General features: G+C 39.6%; 1 protein-coding gene, 1 non-coding gene and 2 pseudogenes across 6 annotated transcripts in view; 3 read left to right on the top strand and 1 right to left on the bottom strand.

The window, feature by feature from the left end:
* ARHGEF9 (Cdc42 guanine nucleotide exchange factor 9) overlaps positions 1–27,441 on the top strand; it is a 317,960-nt gene that overhangs the window by 121,552 nt on the left and 168,967 nt on the right. For all 5 annotated transcript variants that reach the window (XM_075539602.1, XM_075539605.1, XM_075539600.1 and 2 more), the window contains 2 exons: positions 3,556–3,747; positions 9,655–9,834. In XM_075539602.1, coding sequence (XP_075395717.1) covers positions 3,556–3,747; positions 9,655–9,834 — 372 coding nt within the window. The remainder of the gene's footprint in view (positions 1–3,555; positions 3,748–9,654; positions 9,835–27,441) is intronic.
* Positions 17,209–18,009, bottom strand: LOC142434691 (large ribosomal subunit protein eL8 pseudogene; annotated as a pseudogene).
* LOC142434690 (proline-rich protein PRCC pseudogene) lies at positions 22,582–23,116 on the top strand (annotated as a pseudogene).
* LOC142435224 (U6 spliceosomal RNA) lies at positions 26,144–26,248 on the top strand. Its single transcript, XR_012781328.1, has one exon. It is a non-coding gene; the product is annotated as a U6 spliceosomal RNA (small nuclear RNA).

Genomic DNA, 27,441 nt, shown 5'->3' with positions numbered 1-27,441 from the left:
CGACTCAATAGAAGGGAGTTTGTTTTGGAGTCTGAGGTAGTTAGTTTATTGTCCCAACCTGGCTGAAAAACACACGTGGGGTTAATTGAAGAGCAGAAAGATAAATGGCTCAGTGAGCATCGCCTTTCTAGTTCTCGAGTCTCTGGCTTTCTGATGGTCGGACTAGGGTGCAGCTGCCTTAGCAGTTCCCTGCTTCAGCTTGCAAGGCTGACTTCCTGCAAGATGTTGTCCCTGAGGAGAAGTCACATGGACCTACCCGGTTGCAGCCCTGGGTGCTGGAGCAGGCATGAGGTGACCCCTGCCAGTGCTGAGATGTTTACACGTTCACTGACTCAGCTTTCCTCCTGCAGTCGGCATCATTACGTCTGTTTTGTGAGATGGAGGAGAACTTCGTGGATTGGTGTGGGACATATGGGTTAATGTTGGACTGGAGGGCTTGGGCAGCACTGGATTGGGATGTTTTCTTGATGCGCACTTAACCTTTATACAAAACTCTCTCTTATACATGAGTTTCTGTGGATTTGTTTCTCTAAAGTACCCAGACTAATACAGAGACCTTTCCTGAAATAGTCTGTGTTCTTCAATTTATGTCATAATAGAAGTTTAGGCATCCTTGAGAAACTCAGACCATAGCCGTTTTAAATATTCTTTGAGTTTTGGTAATGCAGTTTGATAGGTATGATGAGGGCTTTAGATTAGATGAGGTAAGGTTGGGCAGCTACACTGTTGTGGTGGAAAACAAATTCCTTGGGACAAATTTACTGGCATTTTTCTCACCAAGGCTGATTTCACATGTCTTAACAATTCTTCCTAATAAGCACCTGTGATCAAGCACTTGTAGGTGGATAAGGGTCTTACACTGAACAGAAAAGTTACGCTTTCAAGAGGAAGGAGCTTATAGGCAGACCAGAGAATCATTTTCTCAAGCCCAGGGATCTTTTGTGGTACCTTCGTCCAAAGGACATAATAATTGGACCTTACATGGAATCATTTTCCTTGCTCAAAAACTTTTCTTTGAATGCTAAGTTTTCAAAGGACAGGACCTTCTATTTTATTCACTGCTAACTCACTGCCATTGAGCTAATGGGTACTTAATATTGAATGAATGAATGAATCTTTCAGGCATTCTTTTGAAGTAAGTCAGCAAAAAAAGGGTCTGTGGGAATTTTGAATTGGTAGGGATAAAAAGGGTGTCCTCAGAAACTCCTTGTCGGAGACTTAGTCTTGCCACTCAGAACATTTAAAAGCTCCTCCACCAAATTTTGTGTGAGGCATATGCTTCCATCTGGTGTTAATTGCCTTCTGCCTCTCTCATTGTTATTTGGCATTTTTTGTATTACGGACTGAATGAAAATTTTGTTCTGCTCCTGTCCCATTCCTTTCTCATCTGTAATGTCCTTTGCTTGTTCCAAAAGTTCATCTCATTCCAATCATCCAAAAGTCAGCATTTTGACTTGACTTGACTTGCTAGGACAATAGACTAGTTCTTATGTCTTAAATAAACAGACTGCGTATGGTTTCTTAAAAGCAGGGAAATGCATGGACCAGTAGAGAATAAGGTTTTGTTATAAAAAGGTAGTGCTATGTATGTTCAGTGCCTTGAACAGATGTTTCTTGAGTAATTATCCTTTTTCACTATCCAATTATTGTACTCAAGGACACTGTTAGGATATGAGAGACGCATGCCTGACTTTTTCAAAGCTAGAGGGAGATTTCCAATTGACCATTACCAAGAAGCGCTCTGAATTAGGTTCAGCTGTGTTTGCAAATTACTTTCAAATGGGTTTGAGCCTTTTTTACTGTAGTCTCTGGCAAATAAGTGGAATATATGTTGCTGATGCCTTTAAAATTATTAGGTGGTAACCCCACCCCCACAATTAAAGAGAGAAAAGAGAAATGGGAAATAACCAGTTAGGAAGTAACTACTGCCCCTCTAACTGAATCCCAGATTCTGCCCCACTAAGGCCGCCTAAAAATAGAGTTTTCTGGTCACAGAATTAGAGATGCATCTAAATTGCTTGAACTCAACTTCATGGACTAAGAATGGTGTATGAGGGTAGGGAAGGAGATGATAATTTAATAAAACCTTTGAAATCACTAGCAAGTTCCTTCGCTGATTCTCAAAAAAATATTTTGCCTGCAGGGGCTGCCCATCTTCTCTTCCTCTGTCCCCTTCTACATTTGGGGTATGTCAAACGATGTTGACAAAGATCCAGCTAAGGCTGGGCCCAGGAAGGCTGTTGATTCAATATAAGTTTACCAAAATCTAGCTATATCTCATCTATCCCTCCTAAGGTATTTTTTCAGTTTCCTTCTACCGTCATTATTTGGAATTGAAAGTATCACATTGTTACAACTGTAACCTTCCCCCCTGCCCCCGCCCAACAAAAACAACAGCCATTGCCATCCAGTTGATTCCAATTCATAGAACTGCTCCCATGGCTTTTGGAAGTAGGATCACCTGATCTTTTTACTGAGGCTGATGGTTTAAACTGTGCTTAACTTTCTGCACTACTATTTCTGATTATTCTAATAATTCTCAGTCCCCCTAGCCCAAACCCTTCTCTTCTTTTTTGCCGCCGCTCTTAAGCACGGGGGTACAACACTCCTGGCATTATAGTTAAGAGCACAGGTTCTGCAGTCACACTACTTGGCTCTTCTTTCACCTTCTCTTCTTCTTAGCTATGTAACTTAAGATAAACTCTTCAAATTCCTTGAACCCTAGTCTCATCATCTTTGAAATGGTGTTAATAATGATATCTATATGAAGTATTTGAAAGCCCTTAGTATAGTTGCTGATATATATATTCAGTTGCTCTATGATTCAGTGGGGGAATATTTTGCTCTCCTCACCCCAACATTGAAGAGGTTGAGGTATTTTGCATCCTCAAGGAATTATACAGTCAAATGTTAATGATCCTTAGTTGGAAATAAAAATCAAAGGCTGTTTTTTTTTGAGTCACCCATTATGCTGTATTTCACAAAGTGGGCAAGGGGTGCTGGAAAAATCTAGGGGGCCTGCAAAAGCAGATGCCTACACTTAATCCTGTATTATGGGCTCTCAAACAGAAGTTTTTCATTTCCAGGGGACTCAGTAATTTTTTTCCTGAAAAAGTTGTGGTAGGCTAACTTTGGCATTCATTCTGGAAAGCACTTAAATATTATACTGCCAGTAATCTAGTTGTGGTATCCACAATCTTAATATTTATTTTTAATCAGCTGTTATACCTCGGATACCCCAGCATCAATGACTTCTGCTTAGCATCACTCCACCCTCCTTTGACACCTCATTACCTGAGAGTGCTCAAAGAGATGACTTAGTGCCATCCATCCCCATTCTCTATTTTCAAGGAACACCAGAGAGAGATCTAGAAAGGCCTGAACCCATGCACAGGACCAGATAAGTTACCCTTGAGCCAGATCTGGTACTCAGTTTTCAAGGGCTGCTTGGATAAAGGTTCTCTGGATTCCTAAAGAAGTTAGTTCATCCTTTTATTTGACAAAAACATTTCAAAGAAGGCAGTTAACTGGTTTTTCTTTTCTCTGCTTCCACAGCTCTGGGTGAATCAAGAGGATGGGGTAGAAGAAGGGCCCAGTGATGTACAGAATGGGCACCTGGACCCCAACTCAGACTGCCTCTGTCTGGGCCGGTCACTACAGAACCGGGACCAGATGCGGGCCAATGTCATCAATGAGATTATGAGCACTGAACGCCACTACATCAAGCACCTCAAAGACATTTGCGAGGTAGGTGCAGCAATTACAATGCACGTGGGACACAAAGCTCAGGGTGGAGAGTACTTCTGTGAAGAATTAATAGCTTCTTTGGGCCAAGCCTGTAAAAATCCCAAGATGTAGAAATGAGTAGTTGTATTGGCCTCCCAGATTCTGTTGGGATCAAACAACGTCCTCATGTTTTCTCGATCTCTGTCAGATTCTCTTCTTTTCTTTCTCCTTCTACATTTCTTTTTTTATTTAATAAATCATTTTATTGGGGCTCATACAACCCTTATCGCAATCCATACATACATCAATTGAGTAAAGCACCCTTACACATTCATTGCCCTCGTCATTCTCAAAATTTGCCTTCCACTTGGGTTCCTGGAATCAGCTCATTTTCCTTTTTTTCCTCCCCCTCCCTCCCCTCTCTCCCCTCCACCGTGAACCCTTAATAGTGTATAAATTATCTTATTTTACACTGCCCGGCGTCTCCCCTCACCAACCTCCTTCTACATTTCCATGTCTCTCTCATCTATCTTAACTCAAGCCCTTCTTCCCATTATCCTCTTGGTTTCTGATTTAGTTATTCACATCCCACATAACAGTCTGACATTCCTCACTAAAACACATCACATCTCCCTCTAAACCAATGATTCAGAAACTTTTGAGTTTGCACCAGAATACCTGGGGGAGCTTGGTAAGCACACAAATCCCAGATCCTCTCCATCTCTCTCCTACAAGCTATGAATCACATCTGTATGGCATATTGTAGAATCATCTTTACGTTTATCCCTGATGTTGTTGCTGCTAGCCCTCCTGCCTCATTTGGAGAAATGCTGGTTTAGAATTTAAGCAGCAAAGATCTTGAGAGAGAAATCCAAGAGGCAAAGGTTGTGGGCAAGCTTCACCTTCTTCCCTATTCCCTTTATCCCCATTTGTTTCCCGATCTCCTACTTCCATCCCTTCCATTTCTTTTTTCTAAATGAGGGTGAGAACATTTTCCCTCACATTCCCTCGAGTTCAGCAAGAACAAGGTGACATCTTCAAAGCTCATTTTCCTAAACAAAAAGAAAAATCAAAGAGAAATGGAGGTAAGTAAAACTTTATCACTACAAAATCATAAAAATCTATTAAGCAAAAATATCAAAATGTAAAGCTATTGTTTTAGGGAGCATTGACTTTGTTACTGGTGGTGAAATGATTTGGAAAATGATGTCAATAATGGTTGTCCAACACAAAGAATATACTCAATGGCACTGAATGATACAAGAAGAAGTTGAATAGGAAAAAAATTAAGCTATTGTCTCTCCTCTCTCCACATAGTCTTCATCTAGGTTTACACTTCTTAAAGTCACTGCCGCTATCTTGCAAGCCCTTCCTGGAAGAATTTTGTGTTCTTTGATTTACTGCACATAAAAACAGCAGTTTTGTCATCCTCAAGAAACTCTGATTTTATTCCTTTAAAAATGTCCAAAATAACAATCTATGAATTGTCAAGGGCTCATGAGGGAGGTGGGAGCAGGGAGGGAGGGGAAAAAAAGAGGACCTGATGCAGAGGGCTTAAGTGGAGAGCAAATGCCTTGAGAGTGATTAGGGCAAAGAATGTACGGATGAGCTTTATACAATTGATGTATGTATATGTGTGGATTGTGAGAAGAGTTGTAAGAGCCCCTAATAAAATGTAAAAAAAACTGTCCTTTGACAGCACTGGAGACACAGTGCGGGAAGAGTACACGGTCTGGCCCCATCATGCTGGGGTGAGGCACTGGGGGCATGCAGCAGAGAAGCTGAGGAGCGGAGTGATGAAACCCCAGGGAATAACAAAAATAGACTTGAGAGACAGAGTGTGGCACCCCATCAGACTCAATTGGAAAACGCCTGCAAAGGCCAACAACAGACCTGGAACTATTTAGACGCCTTTCCATTTTTGTCAGTGGCTTTCTTGTTATTGTTATTTGGTTCTTTTTTCTGCTGTTATTGTTAGTGTTTTGTTGGTTTTTACTTCCTTTGTTTTATTTGGCTTTGCCTGGTTTTTGCACTTATTAATGTATCTGCATGTCTATCTAGATAAGATAGGTGGGATAAACAATTCGGAGATGACAAGACCAGAACCAATGGTTCTGGGGGGGGGGATACGGGAGAAGGGGAATTGGGAGAAAGGAGCGTGGGGGGTGGGGGGTTGCAATCCAGGGACAAGGGAACAACAGTGAATTAAAATCAATGGAAGGAAGGTTATAGGATGTGGGGTTCAATCAAGGGCAATGTAGCAGAAAGGAATATACTAAACTGAATGAAGGTAGAACATGATGGTGGGACAAGAAGAAAGTAAAAAGGAAATAGAGGAAAGAACCAGGCTGCAAAGAACATTTATAGAGGCCTAAATACAGGCATGTACATATGTATGTATATATATATATATATATATAATGAGACAGGAATAAAACTATGTACTCATATCTAAAGGTTAAGAAGTGAGGTTGCAAATGGACATTGGGCCTCAACTCAAGTACTCCCTTAATACAAGAACACTTTGTTCTAACAATCTGGCGTTCTGTGATGCTCACCTTCCCAACACAATCACTGAAGACAAAATGAGTGCATAAGTAAATGTGGTGAAGAAAGCTGATGGTGCCTGGCTATCAAAAGATACAGCATCTGGGGTCTTAAAGGCTTTAAGGGAAACAAGCTGCCATCCAGCTCAGAAGCCACAAAGCCCATGTGGAAGAAGCACCCCAGACTGTGTGATTATGAGGTGTTGATTGGATCAGGTATCTAGCATTTGAGACCTAGAATAAAACCACACCCAAGGTAAATGGGGGAGGGGCAGCATAGAGTGGAGACAAAGTGCCCATCTGTAGACAATAGGAAATCCCCTCACAGAGGGGTCATAGGGAAGAGATGAGCCAGTCAGGGTGCAGTGTAGCACCGATGAAACACAAACTTTCCTCTAGCTCCTTGATGCTTTCTTCCCCCCACTATGATGACCTCAATTCTACCTTACAAATTGAATTAGACTTACAGATAAGAGCCTGAAACACAGGGAATACAGGATAGATAAAACCCTCGTCCAATAAGGAGAGTCGAGATATCAGGAGGATTAGAGGAGGTTGGGGAGGAGAAAGGGGAAATCGATCACAAGAATCAATCTAGAACCTCCTCCCAGGGGAACGATTAATGGAAGAGTGGGTGAGGGGCGAGGGAGGATGATGTAAGATATGGCAATAATAACCTATAACATATCAAGGGTTCATGAGAGAGGGCAGGAGGAGGAGAGAGCAGGAAGAAATGGGAAGCTGATATTGGGCTCAAGTGGGAAGAGAATGCTTTGAAAATGATGATGGCGGCATATGTGCAAATGTGCTTGACACATTGGAGGAATGTATGGATTGTGATAAGAGATGTAAGAGCCCCCAAAAAAGGGACTTAAAATATGTTCTATAAAATTATATTAAAACTCACTTTATACCTAAAAAACTGTTCTTTGTATGTATGAATGAATGTGAACCCTAGTGATAATACTTTTTACCTATACATATACACACACATAAATATATAGTAGCATTTAAAAGTTTTATTTTCATTTCTTTGAAAAAATTTAGAAGAGTACATTTGATTTATTCAGCTGATATGTGGTACTATTAATGTCCATTAAAGAAAAAAATATTAAGGCTGGACCAGGAATTTTTTGTCTTGTTTAAAATTTAGTGATATATTTTATTTGTTGTACACTTATAAAGAAAAACATAACCTATATAATTATATCAGTGACATTCATTACACTGATTAGCTCTTATAAAATTAATTTTAGAATAACACATATAAGGAAAAAATACTCATAAAGTCAGAAATCACTTATAAAACTGACTAGTATTTTTTAATACATATATGTATTTAAGTACAGTTTTTTTATAATTTTATTAGGGGCTCATACAACTCTTTTCACAATCCGGATATACATCATTTGTGCCCAGCACATTCATACGTATGTTTTAAAAACATAACACTTTTCCCCTAGGATACAATTTTTTCTATTTCTATAAAAATAGATCTGCATAAGTCTAATTGGTATCTGGGTATATTTCGCTATAACACACAAAAAAAACTCACTGCCTTAGAGTTAATGCCAACTCATAGCAACCCTTTAGGACAGGGTAGAATTGCATCTGTGGGCTTCCAAAGAAAGTTGTCTCTTCCTCCTGAGAAGAAGACTTTGTTTTTGATTGTTGACCTCGTTGGTTGTAACTAAAATGTAACCACTACGTCACCAGTACTCTTATATTCAGCTATACATAGAACAATTCACTTTTGCTGGCTGTTTAAAATTTTCTGATTGTTAATCATATGCTTAATTTTGATTGGTAGGAATTTTAATACTTGGCCCACAGTGAAGTCTATGCTTTCTTTTCTTGTTCTGCTGGGGTTTGTTTGGTTTTTTAAAATCATTTTATTGGGGGTTCATACAACTCTTATCACAATACATACATACATCAGTTGAGTAAAGCACCCTTATACATTCGCTGCTTTTTTTTAATAACCTTTGCTGTCTTCATGGCTTATGCTCTCGATGTTCTCCCGCAGCTCATTAGGTCTTCTGTCAATAATGTTAAATGTTTCAAATGTCTCTCAAGATGGTCTTGAAATTCAGCTAGGACAGTCTCAAGGTCATATTGTGGTTCTCATAGACTTGTTTGAATTTCTTCAGGTTCAACGTGAAGTTACAGATGAGCAAGTGATGATCTATTCCACATTTAGCTGCTGGCCGAGCCTTAGCTGCTGACATTGAGTTTCTCTAGTATCTACACATATTCCCATAGCTGTAGTCCATTTGATTTCTGTGTATTCCATTTGGAGAAGTCCATGTGTATAGTCGTCATTTGTGTTGCTGAAAACATGTATTTTCTATAAACAAGTTGTTAGTCTGGAAAGATACTGTCATGTAATCTCTAGCTTCATTTCCATCAACAGCACCTTTTTTTCCATCTATTGTTCCTTCCGCTTTGTTTCTAATTTTTGCATTCTGAATGCCAATAATTATCAATGCATCTTGATTGCATGTTTGATCAGTGTCAGACTGAAGATATTGGTAGAATTCTTCAATTTCTTCATCACTAGCTTTTGTGGTTGGTGCATAAATTGGAATAACACTTATTCTTACTGTATTTCATGAAGATGGATATATTCCTATCAAAGGCAACATTGTATTGCAAGATAGATTGAAATGTCCTTTTTGATTTTGATGATGAATGCAACTCCATTCCTCTTGACTGTGTAATTCCCAACATAGTAAATCATATGGCCAATACTAGCCCATTTCAGTTCACTAATGCCTAGGGTATTTTTATGAGTTCCATTTCAATTTTTAATGACTTCCAATTTCCCTTGATTCATATTTGTGCATTCCTGGTTCTGATTGTGAGTCGATTTTTACAACTGCTGCTTCTTACCTCCATCAGCAAGGGAGCTTCCCAGAGGCTCCATCCCACGGACTTTACTTCATTCACATCACCGGGGTTGGCTCTACTTTTAGAAAGCAGCGCTTCAGTCACATTTCAGGTGATTTCCTAGCCAACGTGCCCATCTTCTGGCACTATGCCCACAATGCTCTGCTTCTGTTCATTAGACTTTCAATATCTGGCCATGTTTACGTGTTATGCATAAGGCTTGCAGCAGCTACTTCCTCCAAAGTGGAAAACTGCCTCCTTCTTCCTAGTCTGTTCGTCGTGTGGAAGCTCTGCTGAAACCTGTTCACTTTGGGTGACCCTGCTGGCATTTGAAATATCAGTGACGTAGCTGTCCTCATCACAGCAACACACAAGCCACCACATTGTGACCTGTCGACAGATATGAGATGGCTTAAATCCTTAGGAAGTGGTAAAGGTCTCTGGCAAGGTTAGTTGGGGATATCCTCATCCTGGTCTTTTCCTTTGTCTACAGGGCTACCTGAAACAATGCCGTAAAAGAAGAGACATGTTCAGTGATGAGCAATTGAAGGTGATCTTTGGGAACATTGAAGACATCTACCGGTTTCAGATGGGATTTGTGAGAGACCTGGAGAAACAATACAACAATGATGACCCCCATCTCAGCGAGATAGGACCTTGTTTCCTGGAGCATGTAAGTACCTTCCCCATTTGTAAAGAGGTCTGAGGGTGATTATAAAGAACTAGAAGAAAGTCTGATCTGTCTGGCCCTGTTCAATTGCTTTGTCCTGTAGTAAGAGATAGGTTTCTTTCTTGTCCTGACTTTCACCTCCTTTTCACGATTCAAAGACTTGGGAAGGTGCTGTGATTCTGAGATGCTCTTTGCTATACCATTTCCATCTCCTTCTAAACAGTTACCAGTAGGACTGGGTTTGGTTTCCATTGGACCAGGTTATTTGTTAGCGGCATTGAGCATATTCAGTGCATGGAGAATTCAGGAATCATAAACAATAAGAAGTACTAGAGTCAGAAAAAGATTGGTCCCCTGAAGGGCTTAGGGGAGAACATTAGGGAGAAGGAAGTTAGAAAAGTGGCCCTGCAATTTAGATGAATATTCACTTAGAAATAAGAAAGTGATGTTTTGAATCCTACATCTATAACTGCATTTCTGGGTAACTTTCAGTAAGCTCGTTGCCCCCTTTGGAAATTTCCTCATCTATAAAATGAGAAGTTTTCACTGGATGAGATTTATGGTTCTGTAACATCTTTTGGATCTCATTCACAGGTAAACTATTTGCTTTGACACACGTCCTTTCTAACGAAGAGTCAAAATTTACTAGATGTATGACCTAGAAGCTTCATTCTTGAATATGTACTCTAAAAATTTTGACATTGGTCGATTTTAGAAAGTCTGTTAATTGCATGGTAGTATTGTATGTAGTGTAGTATAGTTAGATAAAACTTAGCTATTTATCACCAGGATGACAAATTGGAAATATATGCTGGATGCTTACTATGAAGTTCTATAGCAAGAAGCAATATAATACTTGTATGTTCCCTATAACAACATGTATAGCTATCACAAATATAGGATTGATGGGAGAAAGTACAATACTTAACAGTTGTTCTCAATTGAGGGCAGTTCTGGGTGTGTATTGTAGTCTTTAATGGCCGTTGTAGTCTCTGCATCCATGTTATTATAAGTATTAGTAGTACCTATTTTTATTGGTCAGTAGTGTTTTATTATATTGATAGTCCATCCATCCATTAATTAATAGACATTTAGGCTATTTACAGATTTGATCTGTTGTGGATAAAGCTATGGTGAACATGCAGAAGGAAGTCTTTGCAAGGAGACGTTTTCATTTTTCTTGGGAAAGTAGATAGCAATGGAATTTCTGGGTTGCATGATAGGCATACACTTAATTATATAAGACACTTCCATACTCATTCCTAAAGTTATTTCACAATTCTGCATTTTCATGAGTAATATAAAATTCCATTTGCTCCATATCCATGGCAATAGTTGACATCCTCAATAATTTGTATGGTAGCCATTCTAATAGGTATTTAGTGGTATTTCATTTTGGTTTGAATTTTTAAATAATATTTTATTGTGTTTGGGTGAAAGTTTACACAGTGAATTAGATTGGATTGTGTAGTGGATTATGCATTGGGCTTCTAAATGGTAGGCCAGCAATTTGAAACAACCAGTTGCTTTGTGGGGAAAAAATGAGCTTTTCTTGTCCTGAAAAATCCACAGGAACTTTTCTGCCTTGTCCTATAGAGTCCCTGAATTGGAACATACTCAATAGCAGTGAGTTCGGTTGGTCTGGGTTGTCCTAAATTGAAAACATACACTCTGTAAAAGTAAAATTAAGGCATCTATTGAAAATATAGAGACACCCCAGACCAGAAGGACATCCCAATTTGCTGAGTGAAAATGGTCACTTATCCAAACGATGAGGAATAAAACAAGTTTTGGACAGTTGGAGTACGAATTAAAAGTTACAGAATCATAATTGACTGAAAGACAATCAGAGAAGGAAAAGCCAGTATTTCTAAAAGCAGATATTTCACAGGCATAGGTGGATACGTAATTACTTAAGGGTACATGTTTACTAGAGGATGATCAAATGACAGTGGCAGTGTAGGTTTTTATGGTAAACAGCTTTTAAAATGGCTTTCTCAATCATGCCTTTGTTCTGGGTGGCCATTGCAAAGATATAAAAATAATGACGTTTCAAGACTTCGGGTATAAGCTTTCACAGCCCTGTATATTTACTGTGATCTTATTTACTGTGCCACTTGGATATCCTGCGCATGCCAGATTGCATAGGAAAATATATCTCCTTTAGGTTATCTGGTTAGCTCAGAATCAAGGATAGAGGAGCTATTGTTAGAAAAAGCAACTTTAACATTCAACTTGGCTTCTAGACTCGTGCCAAGATTTTAAAATTATGTTAAGACTCCACTTTGAAAGTGATAAAGAATTTATGTGAAATTCTTTGATCACACATAAGATGTTCTTCTTTCTTTTGTATGGACTTCTCCAGTTCAATTATTTCTTGGAAGGCCACCTGCTGTAGCATAACTATTTTGTTTTATTTTTTGCTTCTTTGTTTTAAGATTCCAAACATTGTTTTGAATAGTTAGTTATCATCTTTTTAGGAAATATTAGTGTGGAGGAGGACTATATTAGAGTGAATAGTTTGTGTTTAAAGTAAGGGCTCAATTGAATTGACAGGTTAAATTTCTTTAATGTACCTGAGCCCCTTTATTGGTAACATATTAGTTCTCAAGGTCAAAGCACTGGCAGTAATTTTCATACAACATCTATTTGTTCTAGTTATAATGACAATAACTATAAATGTTATCAATATCATTAATTTTTTCCATAGTAGGAGACACACTCTAAAAGGCATACTTTTATTTTTTCCCTTTATTGTTATTTTTAATTTAAGTAATTATATTGGTGACTTGTACAACTCTTATCACAATCCATGATGCATCTGTTGTATCAAGAACATCTACACACCTGCTGCCCTCATCATTCTCAAAATATTCGCCTTCCACTTGAGCCCTTGGTATCAGCTCCTAATTTTTTTCCCTTCCTCCCCAGTCCCGCCTCCCTCATGAACCCTTGATAATTTATAACTTATTATTATTTTATCATATCTTAGACTGCCCGATGTTTCCCTTCACCCACTTTTCTGTTGTTCATCCCCCAAGGAGGAGGTTATATGTAGATCCTTGTAATCCATTCCCCTTTCTACCCCACCTTCCCTCCACCCTACCGGTATCACCACTCTCACCACCGGTCCTGAGGGGTTCATCTCTCCTGGATTCCCTGTGTTTCTGGTTCCTATCTACACCTGTGTACATCCTTTGGTCTAGCCAGGATTGTAAAGTAGAATTGGGATCATGATAGGGGTGGGGGAGGAAGCATTTAAGAAATAGAGGAAAGTTGTGTGTTTCATCGATGCTACTCTGACTCTGACTGTACTCTGACTAGCTCATCTCCTCCCCGTGACCCCGCTGCAAAGGGATGTCCAGTTGCCTATACATTGGCCTTGGGTTTCCAACCTGCACTCCCCCTCATTCACAATTATAATTTTTTTTCTACTTTGGTGCTTGATACCTGATCCTGTTGACACCTCGTAATCACACAGGCAGGTGTGCTTCTTCCATGTGGGCTTTGTTGCTTTTGAGCTAGATGACCACTTGTTTACCCTCAAGCCTTTAAGACCCCAGACACTATATCTTTCAATAGGTGGGCACCTTCTTCACCACACTTGTTAATGCTCCCACTGATAACCTCTACACCTTACAATCACACGGGCTTGTGTGCTTCTTCCATGTGGGCTTTGTTGCTTCTGATCTAGATGGCTGCTTGTTTATGTATTTAAGACCTCAGGCATTATATCTCTTGATACCTGGGCACCATCAACTTTGTTCACCACACTTGCTTAAAGACATACTTTTATATCAGTGGTTCTCTACTAAGGAAGGAATGATTTTAAAAAGAGAAACATAGGCTAGGATATTCTTTTAAATGATTCCCATTTTATCCACCTCGTTCTCTTGATAATTTACTTCTTGTACTTTCAGGATATTTTAAATTATTAATGTGAAGAAGATATTCATTATAGTAACATATTTCCAGTTGGGCACCAAAATACTTAACATTTGAAACTAGTCATTTACGACAATGTCCAGACATAAGGTCCAGAAATTAGGCTTTGGGTTTATATTCTATACTTTGACCTTTCCGGTATTATTATCTGGAAGGGAGAATAGTAAAAACTATAGAAAGATGATAGAAAGAAAACTAAAGAATAACAGATGTATTTGTTTCAAACTAGTTTGTGTGTCACAAAATAATTTAATTTGGTTTCAACTTTACTTTTCCTCCTTTTATAACTACTCAGACTTGTGTTTACATATGATGGGTCAAAATCTGAAGAGTTATGAAGGCAGTGACCCTTGTCTTAATTTTTTAGTCTATTATTATTTACCCTGTTATTTGTAGAATATAACACTTATGAAAAAATACTCTATGTAGTTGCACAGCCTATCACATCAGAACAATAACATATCCCAGTAAATGCTACCCCCATCCCATATGTGATTCATTTTCTTCTATTTTTTTCTTTTCTCACCCAACTTCCCTCTCCCTCGGGCTTATTGTAGTCTTCAGTTTTTCCCTTGGTATGATAATCTTTTTTTTAGTAATGGTGTCATGAAATATTTATCTTTATGAGATTAATCATAACTTTACTGAGCTTACTCTCTTGCAATTTTGTCCATGTCATGAGGTGTTTGATAGACTCACCATTTAAGGATGCATAACATTCCATTGTGTGTATGTACCAGCGTTTATTTACTCATTCTTCCACAGATGTACTTTTGTTTCCATCATTTTGCTATTTTAGAAATTGCTGCACTGTACATGCGTATGCATATTCATACTTTGTTCTTTATTCCTTTAGGCTGTATACCAAATAGGGAGATAGAAGGATCATAAGTTATTTGCATTCGCATTTGTTTAGGAATGCTCCATTCTGCAATCCCACCAGCAATGTATGAGTGTTCTGAACTCTCACTATCCTTGCCAACATTTATTATTTTCTGTTCGTTTTTTAATTTTGCTAAGAGTGTAGGTGTGACTTGGTATGTCATCATTGTTTTAACTTTGTATTTCTCTTATGGCTAATGAATGCAAGTATTTCTTCATGTGATTGCCAGCCACCTGGATATCATCTTTAGTAAAATGTTTATTCATGTCTTGTGCCAATTTTGAGTGGGTTATTTGTATTTTCTTATAGGTGTGATGTCGTAGGTGTTGTGTATGAAGGTGTAGTTTTCTATAGATGTTTGAAATTAACCCTTTATCTGACAATCTGATATACCATTGCCAAATATACCCCCCCCCAATATATATTTTCTTACAAATTCAGGAAACTATTTTATTTGGAATTTAGGATTAGAACCACCTCATGGTGGTACAGAGAAAAAATAAAAAGGAAGTTCAGCTAGAATGTTCTCTTTAGATTAAGAACAAATTCTTTAAGATAGAATCTCATCCAGTTTTCTAGCTGATCCACCACAGATTTTGTCCATGTGCACACCACTTAGGATGAGCATCACACATATACATGAGTTAAATACAAAACTTGAAACTGTTTACATAATGTCAACCTAAATTAAAATGATCAAAGATCCCAGTTAAAATCAGGTTGAAAATCCAGTTTATGTTTGTTGCAAATCTGGTACAAGTAACCCTTGCCTCTAACGTGGTCACTAACCTAATAAAACGGGTGGAGAACCTCTTTTCTGCGTTGGGTAGTTTTGGATATTTATAACATAATTCACAGGCTATACTGATCAAACACTTAATTATCTCACTCCTAATGTGACAGCTGAAATTGCTTCTCTTTGGTGAGGCATGTGATGTTACCTGGTATTTATGATTTCAATATGATTTCAGGACAGCCCATGTCTGTATAAGGCCCTTGGACCAGGCATTCCCAACCCCTGTAATTAAAGATTCCCTTGGTAGCCACATGCAAATATCAATGGAGCCCATAATATTTATATATATATAAACCATGAGAGAATGTGAGAGAAGTTCCGCCTTGCCTTTAGATGTGGCATACCTCATCTTGCCACGGTGTACATCTTGCAGATGTACCTTAATGGACAACAATAGCCCATTTGTTACTTTAAGTAGCACCTGATGTATATGCTACCCACTGAGCTACTAACCACAAAATTAGCATTTTGAATCCACCAGTCGCTCTTAGGCAAAAAGTTGGAGCTGTCTGCTTCTGAAGAGAATTGAGTCTTAGAAACGCATAGTGGAAATTTTACCCTGTCCTTTGGGTGGCTATGATTCAGAACCAACTGGATGACAATAAGTTTGGTTTGAGTTTTAGAGAGGAAAGAAAAAGAGTAAAAGGTTTACTCTACAGACAAGTATTGGGTACCAGATGTCAGTTCAGTCACTCCTAACAGATTTGCCAAATTTCCCAGTGTAAAATGAAACCAAACTCACTGCCAGGAAGTCAATCCCAACTCACAGCGATCCTATAGGGTAGAACTGCCCCTCTGGGTTTCCTAGACTGTATCTCTTTATGGAATATAAAGTCTCATCTTTCTCCTTCAGAGCACCTAGTGGTTTTGAACTGCTGAGCTTGTATAATACAGCTCAACTCCTAAAAACTATGCAACCAGGGCTCCCGATCTTCCGAGTAGACTGATTGAACATGTAAAAGCAGAAAAGACTTTAAAATGAAGCTTAAATTTTATTAATTTTTCATGCCTTTTAAAATTAAATGTTTATGTATACTTCCATACATCAATTGTTCCCCTTTTAACTTGTCATTGTTTGACTGAAATTTGAGCCACTAAGGTGAGTTCCTTTCTGAATTTGAAGGGTGCTTAAGGGCCATAGTTGTGGGTTTACACATCTCTCTCTAATCAGTAACTGTAGTCTCTTTTCCTTTATGAGTTTTTCTTACATTTTCCTCCCACTTTATCCCCAAACAAAACAACTCACTGCCATTGAGTCATGTCTGACTCTTAGTGAACCTATATGACAGAGTAGAACTTTCGCTGTGGGTTTCCAAGAACATAACTGTTTATGGGAGTAGAAAGCCGTGTCTTTCTCTCAGGGAGTGGCTGATGGTTTCAAACTTCCAACTTTTGAAGTAGCAGCCCAACGTGTAGCCCACCAGGACTCTGGGTCCATGACTTTCTAATATTATCCTGTTCACAGCAGTTGTAGTGCTAGCCAGCACCAGCTAATTCTTCTGGTTTCAGGGTCATAGAGACTGATGTTAATGTGGTTCATTCGCCCACTCAATGGACTAATTGTTTTTATGTGCCTTCCAATCCCCACCCCACACACAAATGTGTCTTTATTTCTTCCCCCTGATCAGATTAGACCAACTCACCAGTTACACTTGCACTTCCCACAGCTCTGAACACATGCTTGCCTCAATCCCCAGACATGCACCATCCAACCCACGATGCCAAGCAGACCAAACTTAAAGGACTAGTTTGATTATGTACAGAAAACCAGCCATGTGCACAAGCCCAGCTTCGTGGCGAGTTTTTTGGTCTTGGTCTTTTTCAGCTTGGTGATGTGGGCCATAGATGTGGGACCCAGGACATTGCCATCTCAGTGGCAGAAGATATCACCATATCTGTCATTGCTGTTGGTCCTGATGGTTTCCACCAACTTACCTAGGGCTCCCTTGTCTTCCAGAGTTCACTTTGGTGAAGGCGAAAATGGTATGTGTTTCTGTGCACCAGGCACCCCAGCTGGACCTTGCTCTTGATGATGCAGTAGGGAACCCCCATTTTACGACACACAGCCAACAGAAAGACCACCAGCTTGATGTGGCCCACGTCATGCATGATCACCACCAGCTGAGCTTTCTTGGTCACCATCAGGGAGGTGAAGTGTTGACCCCGGCTTGCAAGACAGGCAGTCTCTTGGTAGGGATGTCCTCTTTGACAGCAGCCTTCTTCTCAGCCCCAGCCAGCAACCTCTGTTTCTTCTCCTGCTTCATCTTCAGTCAGCAATGAGGGCCACCTTCTGCAGCTAAGTAGCTGCCCAGTGGCCCAGGGCCTGGGTGAACTGGTTGATGGTGGGAGACACCTTCAGTGGTTGTACAGGTCAGCCTGCTGCCACTGCAGACAGATGTAGTGCAGCCACCAGACGAAGTCTCTTGGGCTGAATATCGTGGCCGATGCCAAAGTTCTTGCACTGCTTCTCAAAGAAGGTGGTGTTTACCACCTTCTTGGCCTCCTGCTTCTTTGAGGCCACCTTCTTGCCCTTGGCCTTCTTCCCTTTCAGCATTGTGAGTGGCTGAACGAGAGAGAAAAGGAAAGGATTGTGGGTAATATGTACGTGACAGTGGAGTTCACCTGCCTTTCATTTTCATCGCTCTTCTTTCCTCCATGCAGGAAGATATCAATAGTTGTACCTTACCTGGACAGTTACAAACTTTTAAGACACCAGTTGTTGCTTACCAAAGTAGGATGTAGAACATTGTTTTTGTGGACTATGGTATGACAATTGACCCTGGTGTCCCTTGAAACTATCATTCTAAACTGCCAAGCTTATTCTCTCAAGGTGTTTGGGTACGTCTAAGACATTGTCATGACATTGATCTCTATATCCTTCACTACATTCTTGGATATAATTGCAGCAATTAGAAATATTTTGTCAAACTTATTTATATTTGTGGATATATTCCAACTCTCCCTCTCACACCCATTTAGCATGCAGGTTTTTGAAATATACTTGATTTCTTCTTTATTGTGAAGTTCTGTAACTATAGTATTCCCTCCTTTTACTTGGTAATTATCTTCATTAAATGGCCCCAGTGGACCTGTTGGAAAAATGCTGAACTGCAGACCTAAACAACACCAGTTCAAATCTGCCAGCTGCTCTGCAGGAGAAAGATAAGACTCTATTCTCTTAATGATATACAGCCTTGGAAATCCTATGAGTCAGAATTAACTTGATGACAATGTGTTGTGATTTAATTGTCTTCTTCATTATAAATTTATCTCTCGTTCTCTGTTTTCAGTCTTGTACATTTATGTTAATTTGTATGTTAGACAGGCTTCTCTAGAGAAACACAACCAGGACACTTATGATTTGATAGATAGATAGATAGATAGATAGATAGATAGATAGATAGATAGATATAGCATGAAGAAATATAACAGCTAATTAGTCCACACAGCAGTACAGAGGGTTCAGTTCAACTCACTTCCGTGGAACAGTTACTATACTATAAGTCCTTCAACTCACAAGGGCTGCTGGGTCCAAGGTCAAGGAAGCAGACAGCTGTGTCTTCCCTAGGTCGATGCAGGCAGTTTGGCTACAGGCAGCAAACAGGAGGGCAGATTACCAACAGTCAGCACCTCAGGAGCTCAGCAAAGCAGACCCAGATGGGATATTGAACTGAAGTATGCAAGTTGACAGGTTCCACCAGCCGCAAACTCAAGTGATATACACACCAGCAACCTGACAAAGCAGGTCTCAAAGGAACCTCAAGTTCTAGCAACACGATCCACAGTTTGGCTGTCCCATGGGTAGTTATGCTCACAATTTGAGGCGGAGAACTACTTAAAGTAGTGGCATGCTGGTCTAATAACCAGAGAGTTAGAGAAAGAGGGGCGGGCCTTGCCGAGCCATTTACCTCGTTGGCGTCCAATCAAACTATGACCTTATTAATTCTTCATGCTCCTGTTTGCCAGGTTGGTACAATAAACTTACCTATCACACTTTGGATACTTTACATTTCTCTGGAAATGTCCTAATTTTGCCATCATACTTAAGGGACAGTTTTCTTGGGTGTATGTTTCTTGGTTGGTAATTTTTTTCTTTGAGAATTTTATAAATGTCAACCAATTGCCTGTTTCCCTACATGGTTTCTGCTGAGAAACCAAAGCGTAGTCTTCTTGATTCTCAATTGTAGGTAACATTCAATTTTACTGCTCTCAGGATTCTTTCCTTTTCTTTGGTTTTTGAATGTTTCATTATGAAATGCTTTAGTGATTTTCTTTTGGGATCTACTCTGGGGGTTGTTAAGCTTCTTAAATGCGTACCTTTTATCTTTGGTGATGTTAGGGAAACATTCTAACAATTACTCTTTGAGAGTTCTTTCTCTTGCTCTCGCTCTCACTGTCGCTCTTACTCTCTGTTTTTCTCTTCTTGTTCTGGAATTTCTTTCACACTTAAGCTATGCTTCTTGATAGTGTTCCATGTAATTCTCAGATCAGATGTTCTGCAAGTTTTTTTTATTATTTTTTATTGTTCTTTTAGCAGATTAATATTGACAGATTTCTCTTCAAACTCACTATTTCACTATTTTAGTTATTGGTTTACTATTGGTTTAATATTACTTCTTTTCACTCTCAATATATCATCTAATAATCTTAGTACTAGTTTTTATATTTCTATTTGCTGTTTTTGTATATTTTTAAATTTTCATTCATTTAACTAATTTTGTGTTGTATTTTTTTTCTTTGTTAGTTTTTGCACTTTGTATTGTAATTGGTTGAAGCAGATTGCGAGTTTTACATTAAACAATTTATACGCATTTTGTTTCAACTCATCCATTTTAATCCCCTCAAGTATCAGTGCGTGTCCCACTTCTTTCCAGTGTTTCCTGTTTCCAGTACCTTTCCCCTAAACTTTTGTCTTAAGACAATTGTGTATTCTTATAACATGAGGATGAGTTCAGTTCCTTACTTGAAGGGTAACTAAGCAACATAGCCTTGGAGATCGTAACAGTCTCTATCCAACCAAATAAGCCTGATCTCTTTTATGAGTTTGAGTCCTATTCCACGTTTTTCTCCCACTCTACTCAGGATCTTCTAATGTGATCCTCTTCAGATTAGTTGGTAGTGATAGTCAGGCATCATCTAGTCCTTTTCTCATGGTTTCAGGGATTGATGTTTCCATGGTTCAATATTCCATTTGACTAATTGTTACCATCTATCTTTAGATTTTTATAACTCTTCTGTTCACTGATCAGGGAGAGAACAATATTTGCACCTCAGATGGCTGCTTATGTGTTTCTTGGACCACAGTTGCTACTTGTAAAAGTAAAATATAGATGATTATCTTCGGAACCTATGTTATGCAGGTTGGATTCAATGTGCCCTGACCCTACGGTTCTATACTCCTAGGCCCAGTGACTCATTTGCTTTGGCTATTTGGTTATGTCTAAGAAGTATTCATAACATCACCTTCTGTATGTGCCACAACATTTATGGATATATTGGCAGCAAAAATAAATAAAACCAAATAAACTTTTATCAAGCCAATTCCTGAACTTATAAAAATCCTGTATGACAGAATATAACTATTCCTCTTTAGTTTTCTGAGGTTATAAATATTTTTACTGTTTTATTGCATATAATTTACATCCCATACAAATCAATGGCTTAAATCTATTTAAAGGAGTTGTGCAATCATTAACACAACCAATGTTAGAACATTTTCTTAATTCCTGCACCCATTTTTATTATCTCCCCAGTAACCCCGAACCTTCTCTATCATAACCCTAAGGTCTAGTGACTGTCTTTAAAGGTTTACTTATCCTGGATTTCATATAAAGAAAATCATTCAAAAACCCAACAACAGCAACAAAATTAAAGGCAGATGAACCGCAATCCAAGGGTAAGCAGAAGATAATAGAATGCAGAGCAAATTAAAATGAGTCAAAAGGAAAAACAGTTGACATGATGTTAAATTGTAGCCAAAATATACCTGCATAATTCACTTTAAATGCATTTTGTCTGAAAGCAAGACTATTCACATCCCTAGTAAATGGTCAGAGGAGATTCATAGGAGGCTAAGGCTATGTACATTCTTTAAAAATGGATTTTTGAATTCCACTGTCATCTATAGCCTATGTAAATCAAGTGATCAAGATTAAGTTCTAATGAAATTCTCTCCTTTTATCTTGGAGTATATTATTACAATCCTTGGAACACAAATGGTGGTATGCGCCTGTATGGATTTGGCAGATAGTTGACTTAGATGACTGATTGTTTTAAGACAAGTCTTTAAGACCTAGACAGTACTCTTCTGATGGCTGGTCACATTATAAGGATGAATGGTTCTTGTAATAGGTCTTATGATAAGTATGAACTCAAAATCAATTTATATAATAGACATTATAAATTATACCCCTGGGGCATAAGTTAATACTATTGATAGTGTCATTAATTTAGGCAATGGTAAATAATTTAAAACACTGGTGTAAAAAAGGAAATTATACAAGTATAGACCTGATTTTGAGATTGCAATACATGAATGTTGACATGTACAGATTAAATTCTTAAGTGACAGGACACTGTTTACAACAACAGTGGGAGCTAGTGATAAAGCAAAACTTTCAATAACCCTCATTCGTAAGGGCAGATCCGAGCCTACCGGATTAATGTATGTCATAAGAAAGCAAAGAGGGGCTCCTACTGGGACCAACCCTGAGTACAGAGCAGACGTGTTCTCTGGTTCTGCGCCCTGCAGAGTGGCGAGCGCCAACTAGGCCTCTGGGCATCCCCAGTCTCAAGTAGGCCTCATCTGCCAGCAAGGACGAACCAAAGACATGAGGTGCCATCTCGCTGGTTGCTTACGCCAGCAGCGCTGAGTGTGAGCTAGATGAGGCTGAGCCAAAGCCAGAGGAAGAGGAGGCGGCAACCCCACATCAGGGCCCACTTTATGGGGCTTGTTCACTTCTCTCCCTGCTCCCAAGGGTCCGGCCTTGCTTAAGCCCCCTCATCCCCAGATGCTGGCCCCAGCCTTTCCTCTGCCGCTGTGGCTGCCCCCACCCGCAGGAAACCCCTGGCTTCAGTCTCCTTCCCCTAGGCCCTTCAACCTGGGCGCCCCCCCCCACCTCCAGGCATGAACCCAGTCGAGGCAACAGGAATTGGGGGTGGGGGAGGCACAGAGCCTGCCATCCAGGGCAACGCAGCCAATGCCCTCCTTGAGTTCAAGATGGCAGCAGGCTCAAGGGGAAGCCCCTTGGATGGCTAAGCCTGGGGATGACTACAGCTACAACCAGTTTTCCACCTACAGTAATGCCAATGCTGCTGGTGCTTACCATCAGGATTATTACAGTGGTGGCTACTACTGCGTGCAGGATCCGGCCCTGCTCCCCGCCCAGGAAATTGCCCCAGATGCCTCCTTCATCGACGACGACGGAGCATTTAAGTGAATGCATGGCAAGAGGAACCATAGGAGGGAGGAGATCAACTTCGTGGAGATCAAAGGTGATGAACAGCTCAATGGGTTCCAGCAGTGGATGACCAAGTCTTTGACTGAAGAGAAAACCATGAAGTCATTCTGCAAAAAGAAAGACGAGCAGCCAATAGACCAGCAGCAGCAGAAACACCAGACACATCTGATTCACCAGGCGAAGGAGCGTGAGCAGAGCTGAAGAACACGTGGTCAGAAGAACAAGCTCAGCTGCTGCCAAATCCAAGCCAAATATGGATTATAGGGCCCGGGATCGGATCTCTGCAGGACCATCAGCTGGCCCGGAGCCCCAGACTTGCCTCTGAGACCCAGCTGCTCCCAGCCCGTGATCCCTCCCTGAAGACTCACCCTCACCTCTGCAAGAAGGAACCTCTTTGATAGATTTTTTTCTTAAAGAGCTAGGAAACTCTTCGTGTCTTGTGGTGGGGCGGACCCTGTGGTCCTCTCTGTGCATTGGCTGCTCTGAGCAGGAATATCATCCTAAGGGCTTGGTGAGCAAGGATGTGCTCCGCGCTCTCTCCCTCCCCCTTGTTTGCTCTTGTGTGCTCTGATCACATGTGTCCTCCTCCCTGAACTGTAGCTTCAGTGCTGTCCTGTGAAGTGAATTCTTCAGGGTGGGCAGGAGGGAGGGAGGACTGTACATGTAGTTGGGATTGGGGTGGGCCCCTCTCTGCTTCATGCAGGTATGTTGCATTCACAAATTGGTGCACCGGATTGAAGTCTGGTCCCACTTTCCCTGTGGAGAGTTAACAACATCCGTCTTCTCCACCCACTCCTAATAAAAACTCTTAAGAAGATAGGATTGGAAAGGGAAACCTGAAATACATTAAGTTCTACCTTACAAATTCAGCTAGACTGGAATATGTACACTGGTACAGATAAGAGCTCTGGACACACGAATCTAGGACAGATAAAACCCTCAGGACCAATGATGAGAGCAGCGATACCAAAAGAGTAGGGGGGAGGTGGGAGGAGTAAGGGTGAACTCATAAAAAATTTTTAAAAATAAAAAAGAAAGCAGAGATCATTAAACCATTTATTAGACCACCTTCAAAGCAAGAGATCGGCACCAAAATCTAGTGACCACCAATTCCATAACATTTTAATAGTTATCTGCTTCTTCTCACACTAGAGCATTTCTGCCTTAAGTCCAAGGGAGTATTTGGGTTCCCTAGATCAGCTATTGGTAAGTTTGAAGTAAAGCCAGTTCACTTAGTGGGATTTCCACATCGAATTCTTCTGTGGCCTATGAAACATGTTGTTTACCTTAAAAGGAAAGAGTCTATACAGTCCTGGTAATCTATAGCACATGGCCTGAGTCACCAAGGGCTGGACAGAAACTAGGTCAAAAGTGTCCAATTAGGCACATAGTACTGGGTGTTTTCTCCCTTTGTGTTTTATATAAGAATTGTTAATTTTTTTATCCTGATTGGAGACTGTTCTCTCCAGTTAACCCACACAAAGTAATGTAATCATGTGTCAGTATTTTTTACATTTTCTTTAATTCTTATAAATCTCTTGGTGCTTTCTCCTGCTTCCATAATTTTTTTCTCAGAATACCCCTTAATTTGTTTTTTCACCGAGACCATATTCCCCAACTACTGCTCTTTCCTTTTTATTCAAAGTTTTGCATTCAAATCACCAATGATTATCAATACATCTTGATTGTTTGTTTGATTAATTTCAGATTGATAGAATTCTCTAATTTCATCACTAGCTTCCATGGTTGGTACATAAATTTGAATGATAGTTGTATTGATTGGATTTCTTTGAATGAGGACAGACATAATCCTGTCACAGACAGCATTGTAATTCAAGTTGTAACTTAAAATGTCCTTATTGCTCATGAATGCAACAACATTCTTCTTGATTGTGGCATTCTGAACATAGTAAACCATTTGATTTTCTGATTCAAAATGCCAATACCAGTACATTTCAGCTCATTAGTGGCTAGGATATTGGTCTTTATGCATTTTCATTTTTGAAGACTTCTAATTTTCCCAGATTCATACTTCATACATTCCAAATTCTGATTATTAATTGATGTTTGCAGCTGTTTCTTCTCATTTTGAGTTGTGCTCCATCAGCAACATCAGCAAATGAAGATCACAAAGGCTTTATTCCCACAGGCTTTACTTCATTCATATTACCATGGTCAAATCTACTTTGAGAAGGCAGCTTTTCCTCAGGCAAATTTTGAGTGCATTCCTACCCAAGGTACCCATCCACTGTCACTATCTCTGACAATGTTGTGCTTCCAGTATATGAAATTATTTCTAGTCTCTTCATAAGTTTTTCAGGGGCTACTTCCTCCAAAGTGTACAGCTGAGTCATTCTTCATAGTCTGTTCTTAGTCTGAAAGCTCCACTGAAACCTGTTCACTTTGGGTGATGCGGTTGGCATTTTAAATATCAATGAAATTACTTCCAGCATTACAACAACTCATAAGCCACCACAGTAACTGTTCAGAAAAGTGATGGACGTAATTGTCTATTGCTAGGAAATTTGGAAGTGAGTTACTTGGACAATTGATTGGACAATATCCATATTTGTACCAATTGCAAAGATAAGTGACCATCCTGCATGCTTAAATTATAAAACAATATCATTAACATCAAATGCAAGTAAAATTTTGCTTAATATCATACAATAATGGTTGCAGCAATATATTGACAGGGAGCTGCCAGAGATTCAGGTCACATTCAGAAGAGGACAAGAACAAGGGACGTTGCTGATGCCAGATGGGTCTTGCCTGAAAACAGAGATTACCAGAAAGATGTTTACTTGTGTTTTCTTGACTATGCTAAGGCATTCAATTCTGTGGATCATAAAAAACTGTGGATAGCCTTGAGAAGAAAGGGAATTACAGAACACTCATTGGGTTCATGTGGAACTTGCACATGGGTGAAGGTGCAGTTGTGTGAACAGAAGAAGGCCATATTGCATGGTTTAAAATCAGGGAAGATATGCATTAGTACTGTATTCTTCACCATATTTGTTCAATCTGTATGTAGAATATACAATCATAGAAACTGGATTCTGTGAAGAAAAATGCTGCATCAGTATTGGAGGAAGGCTTACCAACAACTTGTGATATGCAAATGACAAAACCTTGTTTGCTAAAAATGAAGAATTAAAGTACATGTTGATGAAGATCAAGGATTGTAGCCTTCTGTATGGATTTCAACTTAATGTCAAGAAGAACAATATCCCCTTCGGCAGCACATATACTAAAATTGGAACAACACAGAGAAGATTAGCATGGCCGCTGCACAAGGATGACATGCAAATTCGTGAAGCGCTCATATTTTTATTTCCTCAAGCTAATATAAGCTATCTATGAAAAGCCAACATCATAGTTAATGGAGAAAAGACAAAACACAATCCCATTGAAAAGGGGTACAAGACAAGGATGCCCCTTGTTCCCACTGCTACTCAATATTGTACTGGAGGTTCTAGCTAAGATCATAAGACAGCAGAAGGACATCAAATGGATCCAAATGGGAGAGGAGGAGGTGAAACCATCGCTATTTTCAGACAACGTCATCCTGTATATTGAAAACCCCAAAGCTCCACAACAGGAGTACTTACAGTGATAGAAAAATCTGGATGAGTGGCAGAATACAAGATCAACAAACAGAAGTTGGACAGGTTTGGTATACTCATCTGACAGGACCATGAAAGAGGCGATCAAGAAGGAAGTACTCTTCACAGTAGCTAAGAACAAACTGAAATACCTAGGAATATATTTATATAAAAGAAAAACAACTACAGACTTATACAAGGAAAACTGTAAGGCCCTACTACAAGAAATCAAAAGCAACCTCCACAAATGGAAGAACATCCAATGTTCGTGGATTGGAAGGCTTAACATAGTAAAGATGGCAATCTTACCCAAAAAACTTTACAAGTTCAATGCTATTCCAATTCAAATACCAACAAACTTCTTCAAAGAATTGGAAAAACTGATCACCAATTTCATATGGACAGGGAAGAAGTCCAGAATTAGCAGAGAACTCCTCAAGAAGAAGGACAAAGTTGGAGGTCTCTCCTTATGCGATTTTAATGCCTATTACACAGCTACAGTGGTCAAAACACTGAGGTACTGACACAATGACTGATCCTCAGACAAGCAGAAAAGAATAGAAAGCCCAGGAATAAAACCATCACCATATAGACAATTGATCTTCAACAAGTGTTCCAAAACCATCAAGTGGGAAGCAGATGCCCTTTTTTAACAAGTGGTGCTGGAAACCATGAATATCCACACGCAGAAAGATGTTTACTTCACTCAATCACAAACCTATAAGTAAAACCCCAAACCATCAGGAACATAAAGGAGGGAATCGGGACAGACCTAAGAACATTGGCCCAGGGAATACATAGGCTCACTGCAATAGGGAAGGGTACACACACAGGTGAACTGGAAATCGACAAGTGGGATTTAATGAGAATAAAACACCTGTGCACCTCAAAAAACTTCACCAAGAGGATGACAAGACAACC

Source organism: Tenrec ecaudatus, chromosome X, assembly GCF_050624435.1.
Source record: "Tenrec ecaudatus isolate mTenEca1 chromosome X, mTenEca1.hap1, whole genome shotgun sequence".
NCBI classification, from domain to species: Eukaryota; Metazoa; Chordata; class Mammalia; order Afrosoricida; family Tenrecidae; genus Tenrec; species Tenrec ecaudatus.
Note: the sequence above shows the minus strand (reverse complement) of the source record. Positions and strands in the feature narration are given on the sequence as shown.